Below are 19,342 nucleotides of genomic sequence, written 5' to 3'. Positions count from 1 at the left end.
ATATGAAGAACGAAACTAAATTGCAAATTACATTGTTGCCTATTGAAATAATTATTAGAGCCATTTACTTTGGTACGTCTTATGGTTTTCTCGATAATCCAAAACAGTCGTATATTCGTGGAATGACCTATACCTATACCCTATGTACACCGCAGTCAATGGGAGCAAGAATAGGATATTACCTCCGAATTCTATCCTACTGCATGGATTTTAATGAAATTTTGGGCCTAGCCTCTACTTATCTCCTAATTCAAAGTCTACCCTATGCCGATGTGTGCTTTTATCTTGGAGTGGTTAACACCCCACCTCGGGGGTGGAAAATATTTTGGTTATAATAACCACGGAATTCGCTAGAGAGCCTAATTCTAAGCAAAAATTGTTCTATAATCTTTTTTTGAAAACTCAATACTTTTTGAGATATTCGTGGTTGAAAATTGGCCATTTTCATTGAAACATTATACCTTTTCGAACGGTTTTTTGCGAATACCTTAAAAACTATGCATCTAACTAAAAAACTACATATATTAAAACATTTTTGTAGGTTACAAAAAATAAAGAGACACTTGTCTTCATAAATCTTCTAGTTATAATACAAAAAGAGATATGGTAGGTGAAAATAGTTTGTTTTTTGGTACATTCTCAAATTGGTGTATTTCAACTTGAAATAACAGAGAAACTAAGCGATATATGCTGCAAACAAAATTGATAACGAATGTATTTTAAGAAAAAATGAGAAGTAATTTTTAACCCCCATCCACCAAAATGTAAATGCATCGTTTTCCTTCTACAATACCTTTTATTATAGTGTTATTTCTATTTTCAAAAAGTTGGACGGATTTAAAGTGAATGGTTTTTGAAAAAGAAGATCAAATTATAGAGCGCATTTTTAAAATTTATAAAAAGCTTCCTTTTTCTCCATGTAACTTGAAAATGAAAGTACATACAGTACATACAGTAATGAAAAATAAAAAAAAATTTTATCTGAAAAAGCCCTACATTTTTGTATGGTATCTTTTTTTCGTGTCTCTTATCTTTTTCGAGTTACATACATGGAGGAAAAGGAAGATTTTTAAGAAAATTTAAAAATGCGCTCTATAATTTCATCTTATTTTTTTCAAAAACCATTCATTTTAATCCAGTCCAACTTTTTGAACATAGAAATAACACTATAATAAAAAGTATTGTAGAAGGAAAACGATGTATTTAAATTCTGATAGATGAGGGGTTAAATATACTTCTCATTTTGTCTTAAAATACATTAGTGATCAACTTTTTTTGCAGAATATCTCGCTTAGTTTGAATGTAATCGACATTGCTCGTTTTAAAGGTCTTTTCAAGCACTACAAAAGTTATTAGTATTATCATTATACACCTAAAATCGACAGTTTCTCTATTATTTCAAGTTGAATACATCGATTTGAGCATGCAGCAAAAAAAAACAAACTCTTCTTACCTACCATAGCCCTCTTTGTATTTTAACTAGAAGATTTATGAAGGAACGAATCTCTTTGTTTTTTTATAACCTACAAAAATGTTTAATATAATTTTTTTTGTTATATGCATAGTTTTTCAGGTATTCGCAAAAATCCGTCCGAAAAGGTGTCATTTTTCAATGAAATTGGCCAATTTTCAACCACGAATACCCTCATTGACTGCCCTAATGCTCCTTTACGGAGTAACAGGATTGGATATATATCTAAATAATACAACCATTTTTGAGCAATTTTTAATTAAATTTTATAAAACTTTAAACTTTCACAACGGCTTTACCAACATTCTTCCCGCTCAACATATCTATGAAAGCCTGATAGGTATTTTCAAAACCTTCGGTAACAGTTTCTCGGTACTTTAGTTTGCCTTCTTTGATCCATTCCAGGTTCTGTTTGACAGCCTCGGACCATCTATCCACCCAAGTAGCGCACTGGAATCCTTGTAGAAACAGTTCGTTGCTTATAATTGGACGGTGGAATGACGTTACTAAAAAAATCGTTTTTATACAAAATATGGATAAAAATATAAAAGCTATTTGTATTTTAAATAAAAGAACTACAATGTGAGAAATATAGAATTAGAAATGATCAAGTAAGAAAATAACTGGACCAAAAATCCATAATAAATAAAATCACCAGAAAAACATTAAAATGGTTTGGGCACGTACCGGGAATGGGAGACGAAAGATGGCGAAAAGAGTAAAGATTAAAACTAAAAGAGTAAAGAAACGAAAGAGAGGACCGTCAAAAAGCTGGATAATAAATGAAATTATAAAACCAGAGTAACGAACTACATAGAAATGAAAATGATATCGAAAATAAAAGAGAATGGAAAAAGAGAATAGACACAAAGAAAACAAAAATCCGACGCCCTAGCAGGTAAAAGGAGTTTATAGAAGAAAAAGAAAGATTAATTTTTTTGCACCATTCTCCTTCATTATTTTTCCTATGTTTTCTTTCGTCTTTCATATTATCTTTAATCTGCATTATTTTATATTTCATTACTTGTTGAATGGAACTAAAGCATCACGGATCACTTTTGGTGATCTATCAATAGAAACGAGAAAGAAAAGAGAAGAGAACTCAAATTAGCTGGACATTAACTATATCCGGAAAATATCAAACCGGGGATGGATAAAATACAAAACAAAAGTAGGTTAATTTGACCAATGAACTATTGATCGTTAGGTCAAAAAACTAAATTGAAGGTTTTGGTATTTAGTACAAAAAAGAAGAATTCATCTTCAAGTATTGTAGTTACATACATGTATAATATCTATCGCTAAATATCTATCTGTGGGAAATATATATCGCTAAGTTTTTTTAATATTATGGACGCCAATGGAAATTTTGTCAAAATTTTGTTACGTCCGTTAATGTTTTTGTTTAGAAGAAGTAACCGTGTTCTACTGCATTAAAATAAAAAGGCAATAAATTCTAAGTTGCCGGTAATTTTTACGATCGTAATCCCCGATAATGTACCTACTTTATCATATTTCTTGATCACTACTGTTTCCTTTTTATAGGGCTTTTCATTCACAGTCATTTGTTTCGAGCTTCTGTCATATGTCGTATAATTCGTGTATTTTAATATTATACAACATATATGCATACAACATATAAGCTCGAAACAAATGACAATCGATGAAAAGCCCTATTGTTCAGAATCATTAGGCAACTTTCACATTCTTTTGAGGTACAAAATTTTTGAAGAAGGTCTCCAGGGTCTACCAAATATGTCAATAGTAAATACTACATAAATAGATATTATAATAGATCATGCAATACTAGAAATTGTTTATGATGTTTTTATCATAGTTTGCATGCTATTTTTATATAAGCGGACAGAATGGAAAATAAAGTATGTATAAACCAACCAAAGAACCAGCAAAATTCCTTACCTACATACATAAAGGAAGAAGAAGAAGAAATTTAATATTATCAACTCACCTTTATTAGTTTCATTATATTGTGATATTGATCCACAGAGCCCTACGCGTCCAAACTTTTTTAGATTCCATATAACTGTACTACTAATTTCACCGCCTATCTAAAAATATAGTGTCTTTATCATTACTTCTACTTATTGTGTTACATAATACATATACAGTAGGAAAAATGAAAGAATGCCCATGAACGAACATATAAAACACTCTGTATTTTCCTGTCACCGTGTCACACAAAAAATTGGCCAGCGCAAGTACATGCAATAATTATAATTACATGTACTTGCGCTGGGCAATTTTTTGTGTGACACGGTGACAGGAAAATACAGCGTGTTTTATATGTTCGTTCATGGGTATTCTTTCATTTTTCCGACTGTACGTCATATACCTAGGTAATTGATATCTTTGTGGAAAAGTTACGAAAATACTAAGAATATCTATACATACTTCGTTTGAAAATGATTGGAAATGCACTTAATAGCACAGCACATTTCTGGACCTCGGAGGTAAACTACACTATGTCAATTCGAGCAACTGTGTTTAGCCTGTGTTTGCAACAAAGTTTAGAGCACTTAGAATGCTAATAAAAATCTGATATATGCCATAATGGTTTGATAGACAATACGTCTATATTTGAATGATAATATATAATCAATTATTACGATTAAACTAATAAAACAAATGGATTAAAAAAACTTGTTAAAAAAAACACCATGTCGACATAGTGTAGTTTACCTCCGAGGTCCAGATTTGTATTTTATGTTGCATTTAAAATTAATAGAATCATCATAATAGAATATAATAGAATCTCTAATAGCTAGAGAGTAAGTAGGCGGTGTCCATGTTTAAGAAAACCAATTATACAATTAACAGAAGAACAACTTATCCATTTCTTCCAATGTTTCCGGTTTGCACTCACTGCTATCATTTTTTCAATAATATTTCCTCTTTTATCATCAATTTCGTTTATTCTATCTATCCATTTTTTTCTTGGTCTACACCATATTACCCGTGTGCACGCCAATGGTGAATATAAAATTCCTAATTTTTCCTAAAACCCACCAAATTCCATTTGCCTATTTCAACCGATTTTAGAGCAATAAATAAATCCTCAGTTTGTAAGAAACATTTCAACATCCCGTATCGCGGAAACGAAGCATTTGCGGACATATATTTATAAAGCAAACTGTCATTATTTTCTCATTAGCACATTAGCAATCGCAGAATTACCCCTTAAAGTTTGTCGCACACCCTGTATTGATGAAAAACACGGCTAGTTGTACCTAACTTTTTTATTATCCAACATAAGCGATTAAATAACAAAACATAATATTAAGAAAATCTGAGGCTACAGTTGGGTTTTCATTTCAGTATTTTATAAATGCTAGAATATTCCACAGAATGTGGTGAACTTTGAGAAAAAAAAACACAGTTTGATTGGTACATACACTCGGTATACAATGACAATTTACCTGTTTAGCAACAATATTATTACAGCGATATTGTTAAAGAATAAGGCTACAATATATTAAAAAAAAATCACTTAAATCGAACAACAGATTTAGGAAATTCGATTAATCAAAAATGACCCATTTTTGAGGCGGCGCCTTAATTTCTTGGAGTAGTGTAGATCATCTTCTTTAAAAATTATAGTAAATTATTCGAAAATAATAAATAAGAAATAGATATTATAATTTAAATTTTATAAAAAAATTAAACATCTATACTTAACGCATCTTATGTAACCCGTGGTGATGCTTGTCCCAGTATAAAGTCCGAATTGTAGCTTCAAGGCAAAAACAAAGTTGATGGTTAGCGTTTACAAAAACTTATAATTACCATCGGGTACTTGTTTTGTTTCTGTCATTAATCACATCGCAAAATTTACAACCAATAAATAATTATTTATTGCTAAATTTAGTTAACAAAGGTTTGATTGATTGCCACTATCTACATAGACATATTTTTATTACAGACAGAAGTGACAACCGACAAAAGTAGTAAAAAAATGCAAGGACAATAAAAAGCAATAAATATAAAAAGACTATCTTAAAACATACTTCAACAGCAAAAATGGTAAAGCAATAGGTCCAGACCAAATCCCAGTAGAAAGCTTGAAATCTTCTTCTTCTTCTTCTTCATCCTCTTTATAAGCAATTCTGCTTGTTCATTGGCGGATTGATACCTCTATGGAAGGTTGTAACTCCATCTTTTGCGCGGTCGGCCGATACTTCTTCTACCGATTGGTGATTTATCTCGTGCTATTTTGACCACACGTGTCTCCCCCATTCTGGTTATATGGTTATTCCATTCTTTTTTTCTATTTAGTGTCCATTCGTTTATACACTGTACGTTACATTATCTTCTAATATCTTCGCTCCTCTTTCGATCTCTCAGTGTATTTCCTGTAATTCTTCTCAGTACTCTCATCTCTGCCGTTTCCAGTAGTCTTTGTGTTGTGGCTGTATCGGGTCTTGTTTCTGATGCATATGTCATTATTGGTCTTACACTGGCTTTATAAATTCTTGACTTCATCTTAGTGTTAATATGTCGGTTTCGCCATATAGTGTTATTAAGGCATCCTGACAATTTATTTGCTTTTTGTACTTGATTTCTCACTTCTTTGTCTAGGTCTCCGTAACTTGACAATGTAATTCCAAGGTATTTTACTTCCATTACTTGTTAAATACTGATACCATCAATTTCTATTTTTGCTTCTGATTGGTTCTTTACTGATTACTATTGTTTTGGTTTTCTAAGATGAAATTGTCATATTGAATTCTTTTGGTCTTATGTTAAATCTGTGGACTAATCTTTGCAGACTATCTTCATCTTCATCTTGGGCTATCAATATTGCGTCGTCTGCGTAGCAGAGTATTTTTACTTCTTTGTTTCCCATTCTATATCCTCTTCCTTTGTTGACGTTTTTGATGATTTCATCCATGATTAAATTGAAAAGCATAGGACTCAGTGAGTCTCCCTGTCTTATTCCGCTGCCTATATCTATAGCAGGGCTTCCCAAACTTATTCGTACTGTGACGCCCTTGAGACTTTGGAATTTTTTGCGACGCCCCTCAACCCAACCCCCAATAAAATTTACCAGTTTTAGTAAGTACTAGCCTAGTAACAGGTTATAACAAAAAAAACTATTTGAATATTTATATTTTTATTAGAAATTAAGAACGAAATCAAAAAGTAGGTCCAAAAATAAAAAGGGATATTTTTTATGTAACTGGCTGGTTAACGTGACGGATGTGCTTGCTTTCTTGAGCACAGCTTATGAAACCGGTTCTCCAATTTGGAAATTGCCACTCTCATTTCTTTTTCTAAGTTTATGTTTGACCTGTACTTGTTTTTAATTACTGTCCCTGCAGAAAATTCCGTTTCGCACAAGTACGAAGTCGCAAATGGTAATAAAACCTTTAATGTTGCAGTGCTGATGGCATGATATTCATGAGAAACTGAGCTCCAAAATTCAATTCAAACAAATCCAATGTGTCCTTGTCGTATTGAAGCTTTAGGCTGGAACCACAGGACAATTCTGTCAGTTGTTCTTCTTCCTCTGTTGAAAGTGTCGATAATGTGGGTAACTGGAAAGGGTTTCTGACCCTGTCATATTACTCCAGATCTTCGGGAAAATATTTCTCAAAGTGTTCGCTCAATGATAACAAGTGTTGTGCAAACATATTTTTTAAAGAGGGATAGAATTTATATCGAGTTTTCTTGTAGAATACCTTGTAAAGCAGGGAAACAGTCAATTTCTTGATCTTCTAATTTTCTCTTCCATAAGAGCAACTTATTCTGAAACCCAGTAATTTTATCTGCCAATTGCAGGATATGAGTATTGTAATAAATATATTTTCTGTATTAAAAGTCCGCTCTGACACGCGACGCCCCTGGGACAACTCGGCGACGCCCCAGGGCGTCGCGACGCACAGTTTGGGAAGCCCTGATCTATAGGTTCTGTAAGTTGTCCATCTATTCTGACTATTCTGGCTTCCATTTTGTTGTTTTGGTAGATGTTCTCAATAGTTTTTATAATATCTAGAGTTTTTTATGATATCTAGAGAGGGTTTTCTCTATTATACAGAAGATGGATTACATCTTTGAGTCTTACTCTGTCAAGTGCTTTCTTTAAGTCAATCAGATATAGAAATGCTGGTCTATTATACTCTAGTGATTTCTCAGTAATTTGCTTTATGACGAATATTGCATCTGTACACGATCTTCCAGTACGAAAACCCTGTTGTTCATCTGCTAAACTTATCCTCTGCTGATTCATTACGTCTTGTAAGATTTTAGTTGTAAGTTTTAGGGTAGTATTTAACAAGTTGATACCTCTGTAGTTTTCTGGCTGCTTTTATCTCCTTTTTTGAATAGTAGAATTAGTTCGCTCGTTTTCCATTCTTCCGGTATATTATTGTGTTTTATGATTTTGTTAATTAATGTTGTTAATTGTTCTGTTATTGCTGCTCCACAATATTTCAGTAATTCGTTTGGTATTCCATCCTTACATGCATATTTTCTGTTCTTCAGCTTTTCGAGTGTTTTTTGTACTTCCTCTGCACTTATACTAACATCTTCATTTGTGGTAATTTCTGTTGTTTCCGGTTCTAGCATCATTTGGTCTTCCTATGCATAGAGCTTTTTTAGATAGTCAATCCATGTATCCTTTTCTATGTGTTTTGGTTCTATTAGTTCCTTTACCTCCGTTCTTTGACATCTTATAAAGCGCCATATTTCCTTTTGGAGACCATAAAAATCATGTTCCATTTCTTTCGAAAAACGTTCCCAGTGATCATTTTTTATTCTTCTTACTACTGCTTGAAGCTTGAAATAGGTACATAAAAATGATGAAATCTTAGACATTACAGCAGACTTGTTCAATGCAATACTTATACAAAACTGGATATGTGAAACAATGGATACTCTCCACCCTTTGCGTTATCCCTAAAAATACAAACGCCAAAGACTGCACTCTTTAATAGAACAATATCATTAATAAGTCATGTTCTCAAATTATTCTTCAAAATAATACATGGTTGTATAAATAAAAAACTGGATGAAGGAATAGATGAGAGTCAGTTTTGGTTCAGAAACAGACAAGGAACCAGAGAGACACTATTTGCTTTTAATATAATGACTCAAAGATGTATGGATATTAATGTGGATGTTCATGTTTGTTACGTTAATTTGGAAAAGGCATTTGACAAAGAAAGGTATGAAACATTAGTCCAAATTCTTAAGAAAAAAAAACATAGACAAAAGGGACTTAAAAATAGTAACAAACCTTTACTAGAATCAAAGAACACAAATTGTAATGTATAACGAACCTAGTTCAGAAATTGAAATCAGGAGAGGAGTTACGCAGGGATATATTCTGTCTCCACTACTACTATGCAATGTATAGAGTGAATCCATTTTGAAGAAGCATTATTATCTAAAAGTGAAGGAATAATAATTAACGGAAAAACTATTAAAAACATAAGATATGCAGATGATATGGTGATTACGGCAAGCTCTATTGAATAACTCCAACTAATACTAAATAAGCCAAGCAGTTTCTGTGAAAAATATGGACTAAAAATGAATGAAGCTAATTATGATAATAACAAAGAAAACAAATACACAAACAAACATGCATTTGGAAGATGTACCGATAGAAAATATTGATAAATACAAATATTTGTAATCCTAGATTTCAGAGAATAATGATCAAACAACAGAAATAAGGACCAGGATAGAAATAGCAAAAAATGCGTTTGTAAAAATGAAAGCAATTCTCTGCAATAAAGAACTAAGATTAGAACAGAGAGTAAGGACACTGAAGAAAGAAGACATACTTAAAAGGCAGAAAGATGCTTAAAATAGCATGGACACAGAAGAAAATGAACACAGACGTGTTGCGAGAATAGGGCAAAGAATAAGAAATAATAAACAAACTAAAATGGGGTAGTTCCCTAGGTTGGCTGTATACACCATATAGTTAAAAAACTCTAACTAACATGAAGTAAAAACCATTTCTTTGTAATAGGTATATTTACTAAAACTTTAAAAATCCCAATGGATTGAATAAAATATGTCCAATTCAGAACGTTTTCGAACCTATCAGTCATTAGTGAATTCAAATACTTGCTAAATAGCCCCAGAACCAAACAATGGTTGTAATTATAATTTAATCTACATTATTTTGAAGTAATATTGAAAAGGTTAAACGCCGATGTTAAAGGATATAACCTCAGGGAACATGGTGAAACCCTATCACGAAACTTAATCAACCATCTTAGGCCAACGTTGGTACTACCGTCACTTGGTAGTCAACGTTGGCCTAAGATGGTAGATATATTTCGTGATAAGGTTTCACCATATTCTCGGAGGTTATATCCTTTAACATCGGCGTTTAGCCTTTTCAGTATTACTTCAAAATAATGTAGCTTGAATTATAATTACAACCATTGTTTGGTTCTGCGGCTATTTAGCAAGTATTTGAATTCACTGATGATGGACTGATAGGTCCGAAAACGTTCTGAATTGGACATATTTTATTCAATCCATTGGGATTTTTAAATTTTTTAGTAAACATACCTATTACATAGAAGTGATTTTTACTTCATGTTAGAGGTTATTAAATAATAAACACAATAAAAATAAGAAAGAATATCTGGAACACGCAATGAGGGGACAGCGATATGAAATGCTAAGATTGATAAAACAGAGAAAGATAAAAGAAGAAAGGAGTATAGGAAGAACGAAAGTGCCATGGTTGAAAAATTTCAGGGAGTGATTTAGATGCAGTTGAACAGAATACTTCAGAGTAGCGGTAGATAGAGTAAAGATAGTGATGGTGATACCCAACCACCGATTGGTAAACTCCAGTTAAAGAGGAAGAATACTTCCACAAAATAAGAAAGAGGTGGAATATATACTTACATTATCAAAGTATGAGTCAACCCCATTTGGTGCATATTTCTTGATAGCTGCATCAATAGACTCAGTCTTATAGTTTATGAAATGATCGAAGCCTAACTCTTCAACCAACCATTTTCCCTTTTCGTCAGAGCCAGCAATGCCTATTACTTTGCATCCCTTGATTTTAGCAATCTGACCAACCAGACTCCCCACAGCACCAGCTGCGCCAGATACTACGATCGTATCGCCTGCTTTTGGTTTGCAAATATCTAGCAGACAAAAATATGCTGAATGCCTGAAACGAAAATGAAATGCAGTATATGTTAAGGATTGGTTAAAGTATATTTATATGTATGACCATTAAATTACTTTACAATTAATTGTTCTTGTCATTAAATGTACATTTTACTCTGTTTTTTATTGTCTGTTTTTAAGTTCGAGATATTCACTACTTACATTGTTCTATCTTTCGCTCTTTTTGGGCTAAACTATGTTATTTTTCATTACCTGTTTTATGCAAATCTGCTTATTTGTTTTCTTGTCTTTCTATCGTATCTAAGCGTCTAATTTTCAAATTTCCTTTGGTTACTTTTTTATGTTGGTTCTTCTTTTAAATGGTATCTTCTATAAGATACCATTTTTTGTCTGTCTCAGATAGGCCAGGAATATTACATATAGTGAAAAGTTTCTATGAAACACTATATCAAAGTCAAGTTATTCCAGAGCTCATACGAAAAGTACAGAATGTAGGATCGAGAAGAATATACCAGATACAGCATGGAAGGAATTTCAATATACCTACCCTCAAAAATATGAATAATAATAGAGCTCCAGGGGAAGATGGTGTAGTGATTGAGAAAATTAAATTAGGAAGTCCACTTTTGCTGTCACTAATCCAAACACTTAGTATTATATGCCTGCATAATGGACCGATTCCAAATAAAAAGACAAATTAGACAAATTCGGTTGCAATCCCCTTTTAGTGTTTTCCAAAGTTTACGAACGCGCAAGTGATCTAGGACTTGTTGTAAACTTGTTGATGAAAAAACCAAACATATTTTGGTTGCTAAAAGCATTTAAAATATTCAACAGAGAATCCAAATTAACAAATATAGGTACGTTTGAGCAAGTCAAAGAATTCACATATCTTGGATCGCTAGTAAATACGACAAACACGACAAGCAACGAACTAAAAAGACGCATAGTGATAACAAACAAAACTCTCCATGGTCTTTAAATCATCCTAAACTTTATCCCAAAACGACTAGAATGAAAATAGTCATGGCGTCGAAGATATAACTTTGAATTACACCGGCTAAAGGCAGAAACAAATATAGTGAACAGACACTAAGATGACATGGACACATTGCTAGGATGGCAGATAATGGCATTCTCGTACCCAGAGAACAGAAGACGCAGAGGACGACCGCGTATAAAATGGATTGATGATGTGGAAGAAGACCTTAAGATTTTAAGGGCCAGAAAATGAAGTGAAGTTGCTAGGAATCGACGGGAGTGGTGACTTCTTCGATAGCAGACCAAAATCCACAAAGGATTTTCAAGCAATTATGACAATACCTACTGATGAGTTCTAGACATTCGTTACAATACGTTAATACTGGAAGAATTCTCCAAAAACTATATTTCTTTCCTGAGTTGCATTTGTTTTACATTCTTGCAGTTTTCCATTAATTTTATTCATATGTTAATTTTAGCTAAATTTTCTATATTGTCCTGTCTGAATCCTTACTCGTTTCCTGCAATTAGTTCATATTCTTTGATAGTAATATTGTATTGTCTGCAAATATCAGTTTTATCATATACAGTCCATTGATATTCTTTTATTTTTTTCAGTTTAAATTCTTTAACACGTCTTCAGTGAATATCTTCGGCAATAGATGGTCTCTTTGTCTGACGCATCTTTTTGTTATGAATGCCAATTAACGATATATGCTATTATAGTAATTATGGGATCAGCATTCAAGACATTATGAGCTGTGGCATTGATGCAGATTTGAGAGTTTTAAATGGAATTTAAACGTTTCTTCGAATAGTTTTAACACTTAAAAAAACACATAGACAAAATATACAAACCCTGGTCTTCCTAAAACCCCTAGTAAAGCAGATAAGGAAATGTCTCCTAAATCTTCCTTGATCAATTGTGGTACTTTATCTTTTTGAGGGTGACTTCCGTTAGATATAGTATGTGTTCTCCAACCAAAGAAACCTACAACGATTCCTCCAACTGGAAATTTTGGATTTTTGCTTTCTAGGATTCTAAAACAATGAGTAAACAACGAGAATGTTTTGGTAATTTTGTATAAATATAATTGACGTAGTTAGAAGTAAAAGGGTTTAAGTGCATTTTTCTAAAAATATGCTCGAAGTACAGATTCGCATACTTAATAGTTATTTATGATATAAGTGTTAAAAGTACTCGTTTAAGGCACGCATGTGAAAGTTTGCAGAATGAGCGATAGCGAGTTCTGCAATTCACATGAGTGCCTTAAAAATGTACTTTTTAACACGCATATCATACAATATTTTTTCTACAAACGTAATTACAGGACAATATCTACAAAAACTTTTACTTGAACTTGACTGACATTCCATTTTTATATTTTTTTGACATGACATCAAAATTGTCTATACGGTCAATACGAATTGTAGTGCCATAAAAATTTTAAAGCACTAGTGTCTTAAAGTAGCATTTTTAACACTCGTATGGAGTGCTAAAAATTGCATTTTTAACACGGTTGTAGAAAACTGATATTATAACTTGGTGGTAAAAAGATTCAAACATATTTCGCCCAACAGTCGGAATCTATCGCCATTACATTTAATTTAATGAAAAAAATTGCAGTTTCCATTCGTAGTAAACGGGTTTACGTGCGCTTGAACCGTTCTAACACAATAGTATATTAAGTATGGAGAACGGTAAGGGTTTTATACCGATCGAAGATAATTGTTTGGAGGAGGAGCGGCGCGACGACTCCAATTATTGTCTGAGATCGGTTACCCTTAACGTTCGACATGCTTATAACGTTTTTTGCACGATTGATACCATTATAAATTATAAAATTAAACATTTTCATCATATTGACTAGTTTCATTCATTTTATCAAGATAGATACTTTGGTTGTTAGGTAGTAACTAGGGTGCATAACAACAATGGAGAATTGAGTTTTTATTTAGTTGTCAATAATTTTAAGTACAATTTTGATTATTATAAATTAAAATATGAGCGAAAGTGAATTTGAAGAAATTGAACGGGCTTGGGAAGAAGGGTGTTCCGCAATTATTTTCGAAAAATCCAAAATCCGTTATCAAAATACCTACCAAAGTTTTAAAAAATGGTGCGAAGGCAAGAATTTAAGAATCGAAGAAAAGACTCTATTGGCATATTTCGTTCAAAGACATATGCAGTTGAAAGCTCCTGGAAGCCTCTGGGCAGAATATTCAATGATTAAATCCACCGTGTTTCTTTATGATGGCATTGATATTTCCAAGTTTTCAACTTTGATCGTGTATTTGAAGAGAAAAAATGTTGGATACTACCAATGTATGCGATTCTGCAGGAGTTCCTGTTAGAAGTGAAACCACAGCCCAAACAAGTGGGATTTCATTAAATAATTTAACAAATTGTACCATAAGTTTCAATATTAATAAATAATTCGTTAGTTTTCTTTATTCTTTCAAAAAATAAATTAAAATTAAGAGATTTTTTAACTCGACGGTAAGTGAATTACTTACCTTCGAGTTGGAGTACTTACCGTCGAGTTGGATTACTTACCGTCGAGTTGCTAGTAAATGTCACCTACTGACGTAAAATCTGTCACGGTAAACAGTCAAAAATGATCAATCGTGCAAAAAACTATTTTTTGTATTCTGTAAAAACAAGTATGTAGTAGTAGTAGTAGTAGTAGTAGTAGTAGTAGTAGTAGTAGTAGTAGTAGTAGTAGTAGTAAGTAAACGGGTTTATGTGCGCTTAAATCATTTTACCACAAAACTATTTTTACTATTCTGTAAAAAAACATGTTAATATAGGATTAGTATCAAATAAATTAATATAGTCGGTTCGCTAAACTCAGACATAACTGGTTAGTGATTTTAGTAGGTAATTTTTTTTTTTTGGCCAATTTTGCCAAAATTGGCAAAATTATTAACTTTTTAGTAATTATTAACTATTTAGTAATCATATTTTTTGACAATTTTAGTAAATTGGCAAAATTACTTACTCAAATCACTAGCCAATTGTGTCTGAGTTTAGCGAACCGACTATATTAGATTTGTGCCGAATTTTGAAGACTGATTAAGTATTATGCAACGTGCCAGTTGTAGTTACACTGTGGATAACAGCTGGGATACAAATTATTAGTAATAGTTAACATCTACACTTGAACCGTTTTACCAGTAACATTTATCAACACCATGTACCGATTCAAGTACATTTTTTAATAATTGAAAAAAAGGAACGATATAGTAAGGGGAATAATATATACCCTTATATTTTTATCATTTTATTTTATAGAACATTGTAGACTAGGACTAGACTATGACTCCTAGAATTTATAAAACTCAAATAAATTTGAAGCTGATTATCTCAGAACTATCAAAACTGCACTAAACCCTTTTACGTCTGACCCCCCTCAATTATGATATTGGTATTCTATTAAAGCTGCTTAGGCTACGTATCAGTTATTCATGATTCTGAATACTCACCGATAAAATCACTTAGCACTCACCTGGCTACTTGGACTCCAATCATAGTTTGGCCTAGAGGTAAAAATGGAGCTCGCGCCCTTATAAAGGGATCAACGCTGATATAAAGTGCTTCTGCTAAGAATTCTAGAACATATTAACGTAAATCATAAATTAAAATACTGAACAATACAAAAAAATGTTGTCATATGCTGATCAAGGTCAAAAACGCGGACCATGACATTGATGGAAATATGGTGTATGGATAGACGTCGATTTTAAGAAGTATTGCTGGCTAAATGGGCGCAGTTCGCAAAGGCCATAAAAGAAGAAAAAAAGGGAGAAAAGGAGAAAAAAGAAAGACCTAAGCAAAAACTTCGTTTAAAAATTTCTTAATAAAAAAATCCGAGAAAGAAAATGAGAAACTAAGTACATATATTCATATACATAATCGTTTCTTTTCTACCTTTAGGTGTCGAGAGAGGTGTATCTAGATTTTGATGAATTTTCTCCATTTTTTTCTGTTCTTCTTCATTTGTATTGCTTCTTGCCAAGATTTACCCTTATTTTTTAATATTTCTGTCGCTGCTTCCCTATTTTATTGGTTTACTCCATCTGTTTTTCCGTATTGGACTATTATTTATGTACTAACTTCATAGCTCCCAAGAGCTTTTCTAGTCTTCCTCTATTGCTTCATATAGTCCTTCTACCAGTATAGCTCCTGTTTCCTCACTGTCTTGTGGTCCCATATTAGTTTGGCTGTATTTATCACAGTGTTTCTAAATTCTTTCCACTCTTATTCTATTTCTGTCATTTCTCCTTCATTGTCCATTTCCTTCTCTCCTTTTCCTCCTTGTATATGATTTTCGTTGTCTCTTTCCTTATCTATATGTTTTAAATATTTACTTGTATTTTAAAATCTTTTTATATACTTGGCTTGGTTGGTGTCATGGACTCCGCAAATTTTGTAATCCATTTTAAAAATAGTTCTAGGCTACCTAGACACCTGAAATTTTCAGGATAGCTTAGAACTAGCTAACAATGCACTATTTAACTGCTATTATACAGGGTGATTAATTATATAGTGGGGTGAAGCTCCGTAGATCCGGTATAGTAATGTATAGCGATAAAACTTAATAACAAAAATTGTAGCGAACTTTGAGCTTTATATTACAAAATTAGTTAGAATGTTACAGGGTGTTCGATAACATAGTGGCAGACCAAACTTATGTTTTTTTAAATAGAACACCCTGTATTTTATTTTATATTCGAAATCTTTGTAGCTTTTCGATTACAAAAATATAAAGGTTTGGTATATTATACGGGGTATTTACAAAGTTATAACCAATTTTCTATGAAAATCGTAACAAGTTTAACTACATGTATAAATAAAAGCAAGCACAATTTCAATGGTTTATTGACGTCATATTTTTTTATTTATTGTCAAAATTTTCGTAAATGTTTGTTTTGCTAATTTTCTTTATATTGAATACAGGGTGAATCAAAACGCAAGTACATTATTTTCTCAGTAATTTTAAATAGATTACCCTGTATTTTATATCATTATCGAAAAGTACCATTACTATACTATAATTTTTGTATAACATTCCCTATGTGTAAATTTATTAGTTTTAGAGATATTTTTATTTTTCAGAGCAAAATTATTAATAATTACGGGTCTAAATCTTTCCAAATTTTAAGTAAGCCATGGCTGAATATTTGTCTAAAACTTACAATTTACGATTACTGATTATCAATCTGTAATCAAAGTTGGCTACAATTTTTGTTATTAACTTTTATTACTATCTATTACTTATAACGGATCGACAAAGCTTTACCCCACTGACCAATCACACTGTATGGATAAATCGATTTTTTTTTAATTTCAAACTATTTTAAAAATGTGACGAATGCAATGATATTTTAAAGTACGTTAATAAATCGATATCTACAAATTGATGGTGCCTCAGTGGCATTAGACTGCACATCGAAAGGTCCCCAGTTGGAACCCGGCTGTTGCGTATATTTTTTTAAATTGTTTTAATAAATAATTAAAAGTTTATATACTTAAAATTATATATACCATTTTAAACAACCGTGGTATGATAAAAAATACTATTTTATACTAGTGTAATTTTTAGAATCATAATTATAAATAACAGTTAATACATCCAATAAAAATTCATATTTTGTCATGTTGTGTCCTACATATGTACATGTACAATAACAAAACCTTGATATTATAAAATATTTATTTATGAAACAGTTCGTGAAGTATGCTTTTTGCGAACGCACGCAATTTTTAGAGCACGAGCGACAACGGAGCGAGTGCTATAAATTGCGTAAGTTCGCACAGTTTCATACAATATTTTATCTACGATAAATAAATAAAAAAACCTGTAACTCTTCGTCAATGGAATTCGTTTCTATTCTACAATTTTTAGAACTTTGACATTTAAAAATTCTAACTACTGTCAAACCACAAAACTGTTAAAACTTTTGTTGTAATTCATTGCTCATATTGTCATCACCATGACAACGCGAAAGTTAAGGATTGTAATCATGATAACTCGAAAGTTAAAAATAGTGCGAAAAAGTAAATCCCATTTAAAAAAAAATTGTTATTTCACGTACACTTTAAATCCTTCACTCACTGCTATCTATAATGACAGTTTTCACAAACTAAAAACTTATACATAATACGACATAGAGAGTTACTTTATAAAGTACTTTATATTTACTCTGTCATATTATGTATAAGTTTTTAGTTTGTAAAAACTGTCATTATAGATAGCAGTGCGTGAAGAGTTTAAAGTGTGCGTAAAGTAACAATGTATTTTAAATGGGATTTACTTTTTCGCACACTTTCAATGGGTTTTTTGGCACACTTTCATATAATCAAATATCCTTAACTTTCGCGTTGTCATGGTGATGACAATATCAGCAATGACTTACAACAAAATTTTTGACAGTTTTGTGGTTTGAAAGTAGTTAGGATTTTTAAATGTCAAAGTTCTAAAAATTGTAGAATAGAAATGAATTCCAGTGACGAAGAGTTACAGTTTTTATATTTGTTTATCATAGATAAAATATTGTATGAAACTGTGCGTAAAGTACTTTTTGCGAATTTACGCGATTTATAGCACTCGCTCCGTTGTCGCTCATGCTCTAAATATCGAATACTTCACGAATTGTTTCATAAATAAGTATTTTTATTAGAGTGTAATTTTTGGAATTTTAAGCATTTTATCGTTAAATCGTTTATCGTTAAATTATTTTACATTCTTTCCTATAAATAATAAAAAGGTTTTATTATAAAATGTTCTTTTTTATAAAAGTGTAATTATTTTATTCTTATCCTCTGTGCTTCTGTTCTCTATTCTTTTGCTGTTAAATGTAGTTTCCAATAGGTAGTTGGTGAGAAACTACAATAATTAAAAAACGATGTAAAAAATTAGGATAATGATAAAAATAAAACAGATGAAAGAGCAAAAACAACAAAAAACGTTACGTTATGTACGGCATATATGCATATCTATGTAGGGCTCCGTAAGTATACAAATAAAATTAACAATACCTAATAAATAATAATTAACATTTGAAATACAAAATTATTAAACAATTGTGATTATATTTATAATAGTAAAAATATTTACAATAGAGGTGCTTTTCGAATTTTCTGATTGGCAAAGATATCTATAATTTTCGAAAAATCGCACGATTTTGCCAAACCATGCTCAATGCACAAAGTTGCTAGACCCATTTAACTGATCATGCTTCATGGTAGATGGTAAAAAATTAAAAAGAAAAAAGAAAATTATACTGTAAAATGTAAATAGAAATCACAAAATATTTTCATATCACTATAGTTCTAATTGTCATATTTACTTACCTCCATTCTTAATTTGTCCCAATTCTTCTTCCACTAGTTTCACGTTTTCTGGTTTGGGAAAACCTTCAAAATGTTTCTCGAAAAGAAAAACGTTTGCTTTTACCATGTTCGTAGCCAGAGATATTTATTATTTGTGTTTTCAAAATGACTTGCTAGATACATTTTTTTGAGATAAACCAGATTTATCAGTTCATGTTATGATAAATATTATCAAGCTGTGTTGCCAAAGTTTAATATTTTTCTTTTACATTCTTTAGCTTTTATTGTGAGTATTTTGATGATTTATTAATAAATACAAAAATATCCTATAGATATTTTGTTTTAAGTCATTTTTTAAAGTTTTGATAAGACACACAGTCTGACAGACAGAAAAATAAAGACGTATTACATATTAAGGCAATAAA

The 19,342-nt window shown here is 31.6% G+C and overlaps 1 protein-coding gene across 1 annotated transcript; it reads right to left on the bottom strand.

Moving 5' to 3' along the window:
- Positions 1-1,712: 1,712 nt before the first annotated feature.
- LOC114325258 (prostaglandin reductase 1) lies at positions 1,713-19,111 on the bottom strand. Its single transcript, XM_028273267.2, has 6 exons — positions 18,939-19,111; positions 15,091-15,193; positions 12,440-12,622; positions 10,367-10,640; positions 3,441-3,540; positions 1,713-1,977 (listed from the first exon to the last, which is right to left on the bottom strand). Exons 1-6 carry the CDS (start codon positions 19,042-19,044, stop codon positions 1,748-1,750), a joined length of 996 nt encoding a protein of 331 aa, XP_028129068.2. The 5' UTR covers positions 19,045-19,111; the 3' UTR covers positions 1,713-1,747.
- Positions 19,112-19,342: the final 231 nt, after the last annotated feature.

Source organism: Diabrotica virgifera, chromosome 4 (assembly GCF_917563875.1).
Source record: "Diabrotica virgifera virgifera chromosome 4, PGI_DIABVI_V3a".
Classification (NCBI taxonomy): Eukaryota; Metazoa; Arthropoda; class Insecta; order Coleoptera; family Chrysomelidae; genus Diabrotica; species Diabrotica virgifera.
This window is presented reverse-complemented; position numbering and strand designations above follow the sequence as displayed.

Excerpts from the sequence above, each read along its gene's own strand:
- LOC114325258 (XM_028273267.2), bottom strand. The coding sequence starts at position 19,044 with ATGGTAAAAGCAAACGTTTTTCTTTTCGAGAAACATTTTGAAGGTTTT. Across the intron at positions 3,541-10,366 it reads TTGACTCATACTTTGATAAT|ATAGGCGGTGAAATTAGTAG; the intron begins GTAAGTATATAT and ends CTATATTTTTAG. Across the intron at positions 1,978-3,440 it reads ATATAATGAAACTAATAAAG|TAACGTCATTCCACCGTCCA; the intron begins GTGAGTTGATAA and ends CGATTTTTTTAG.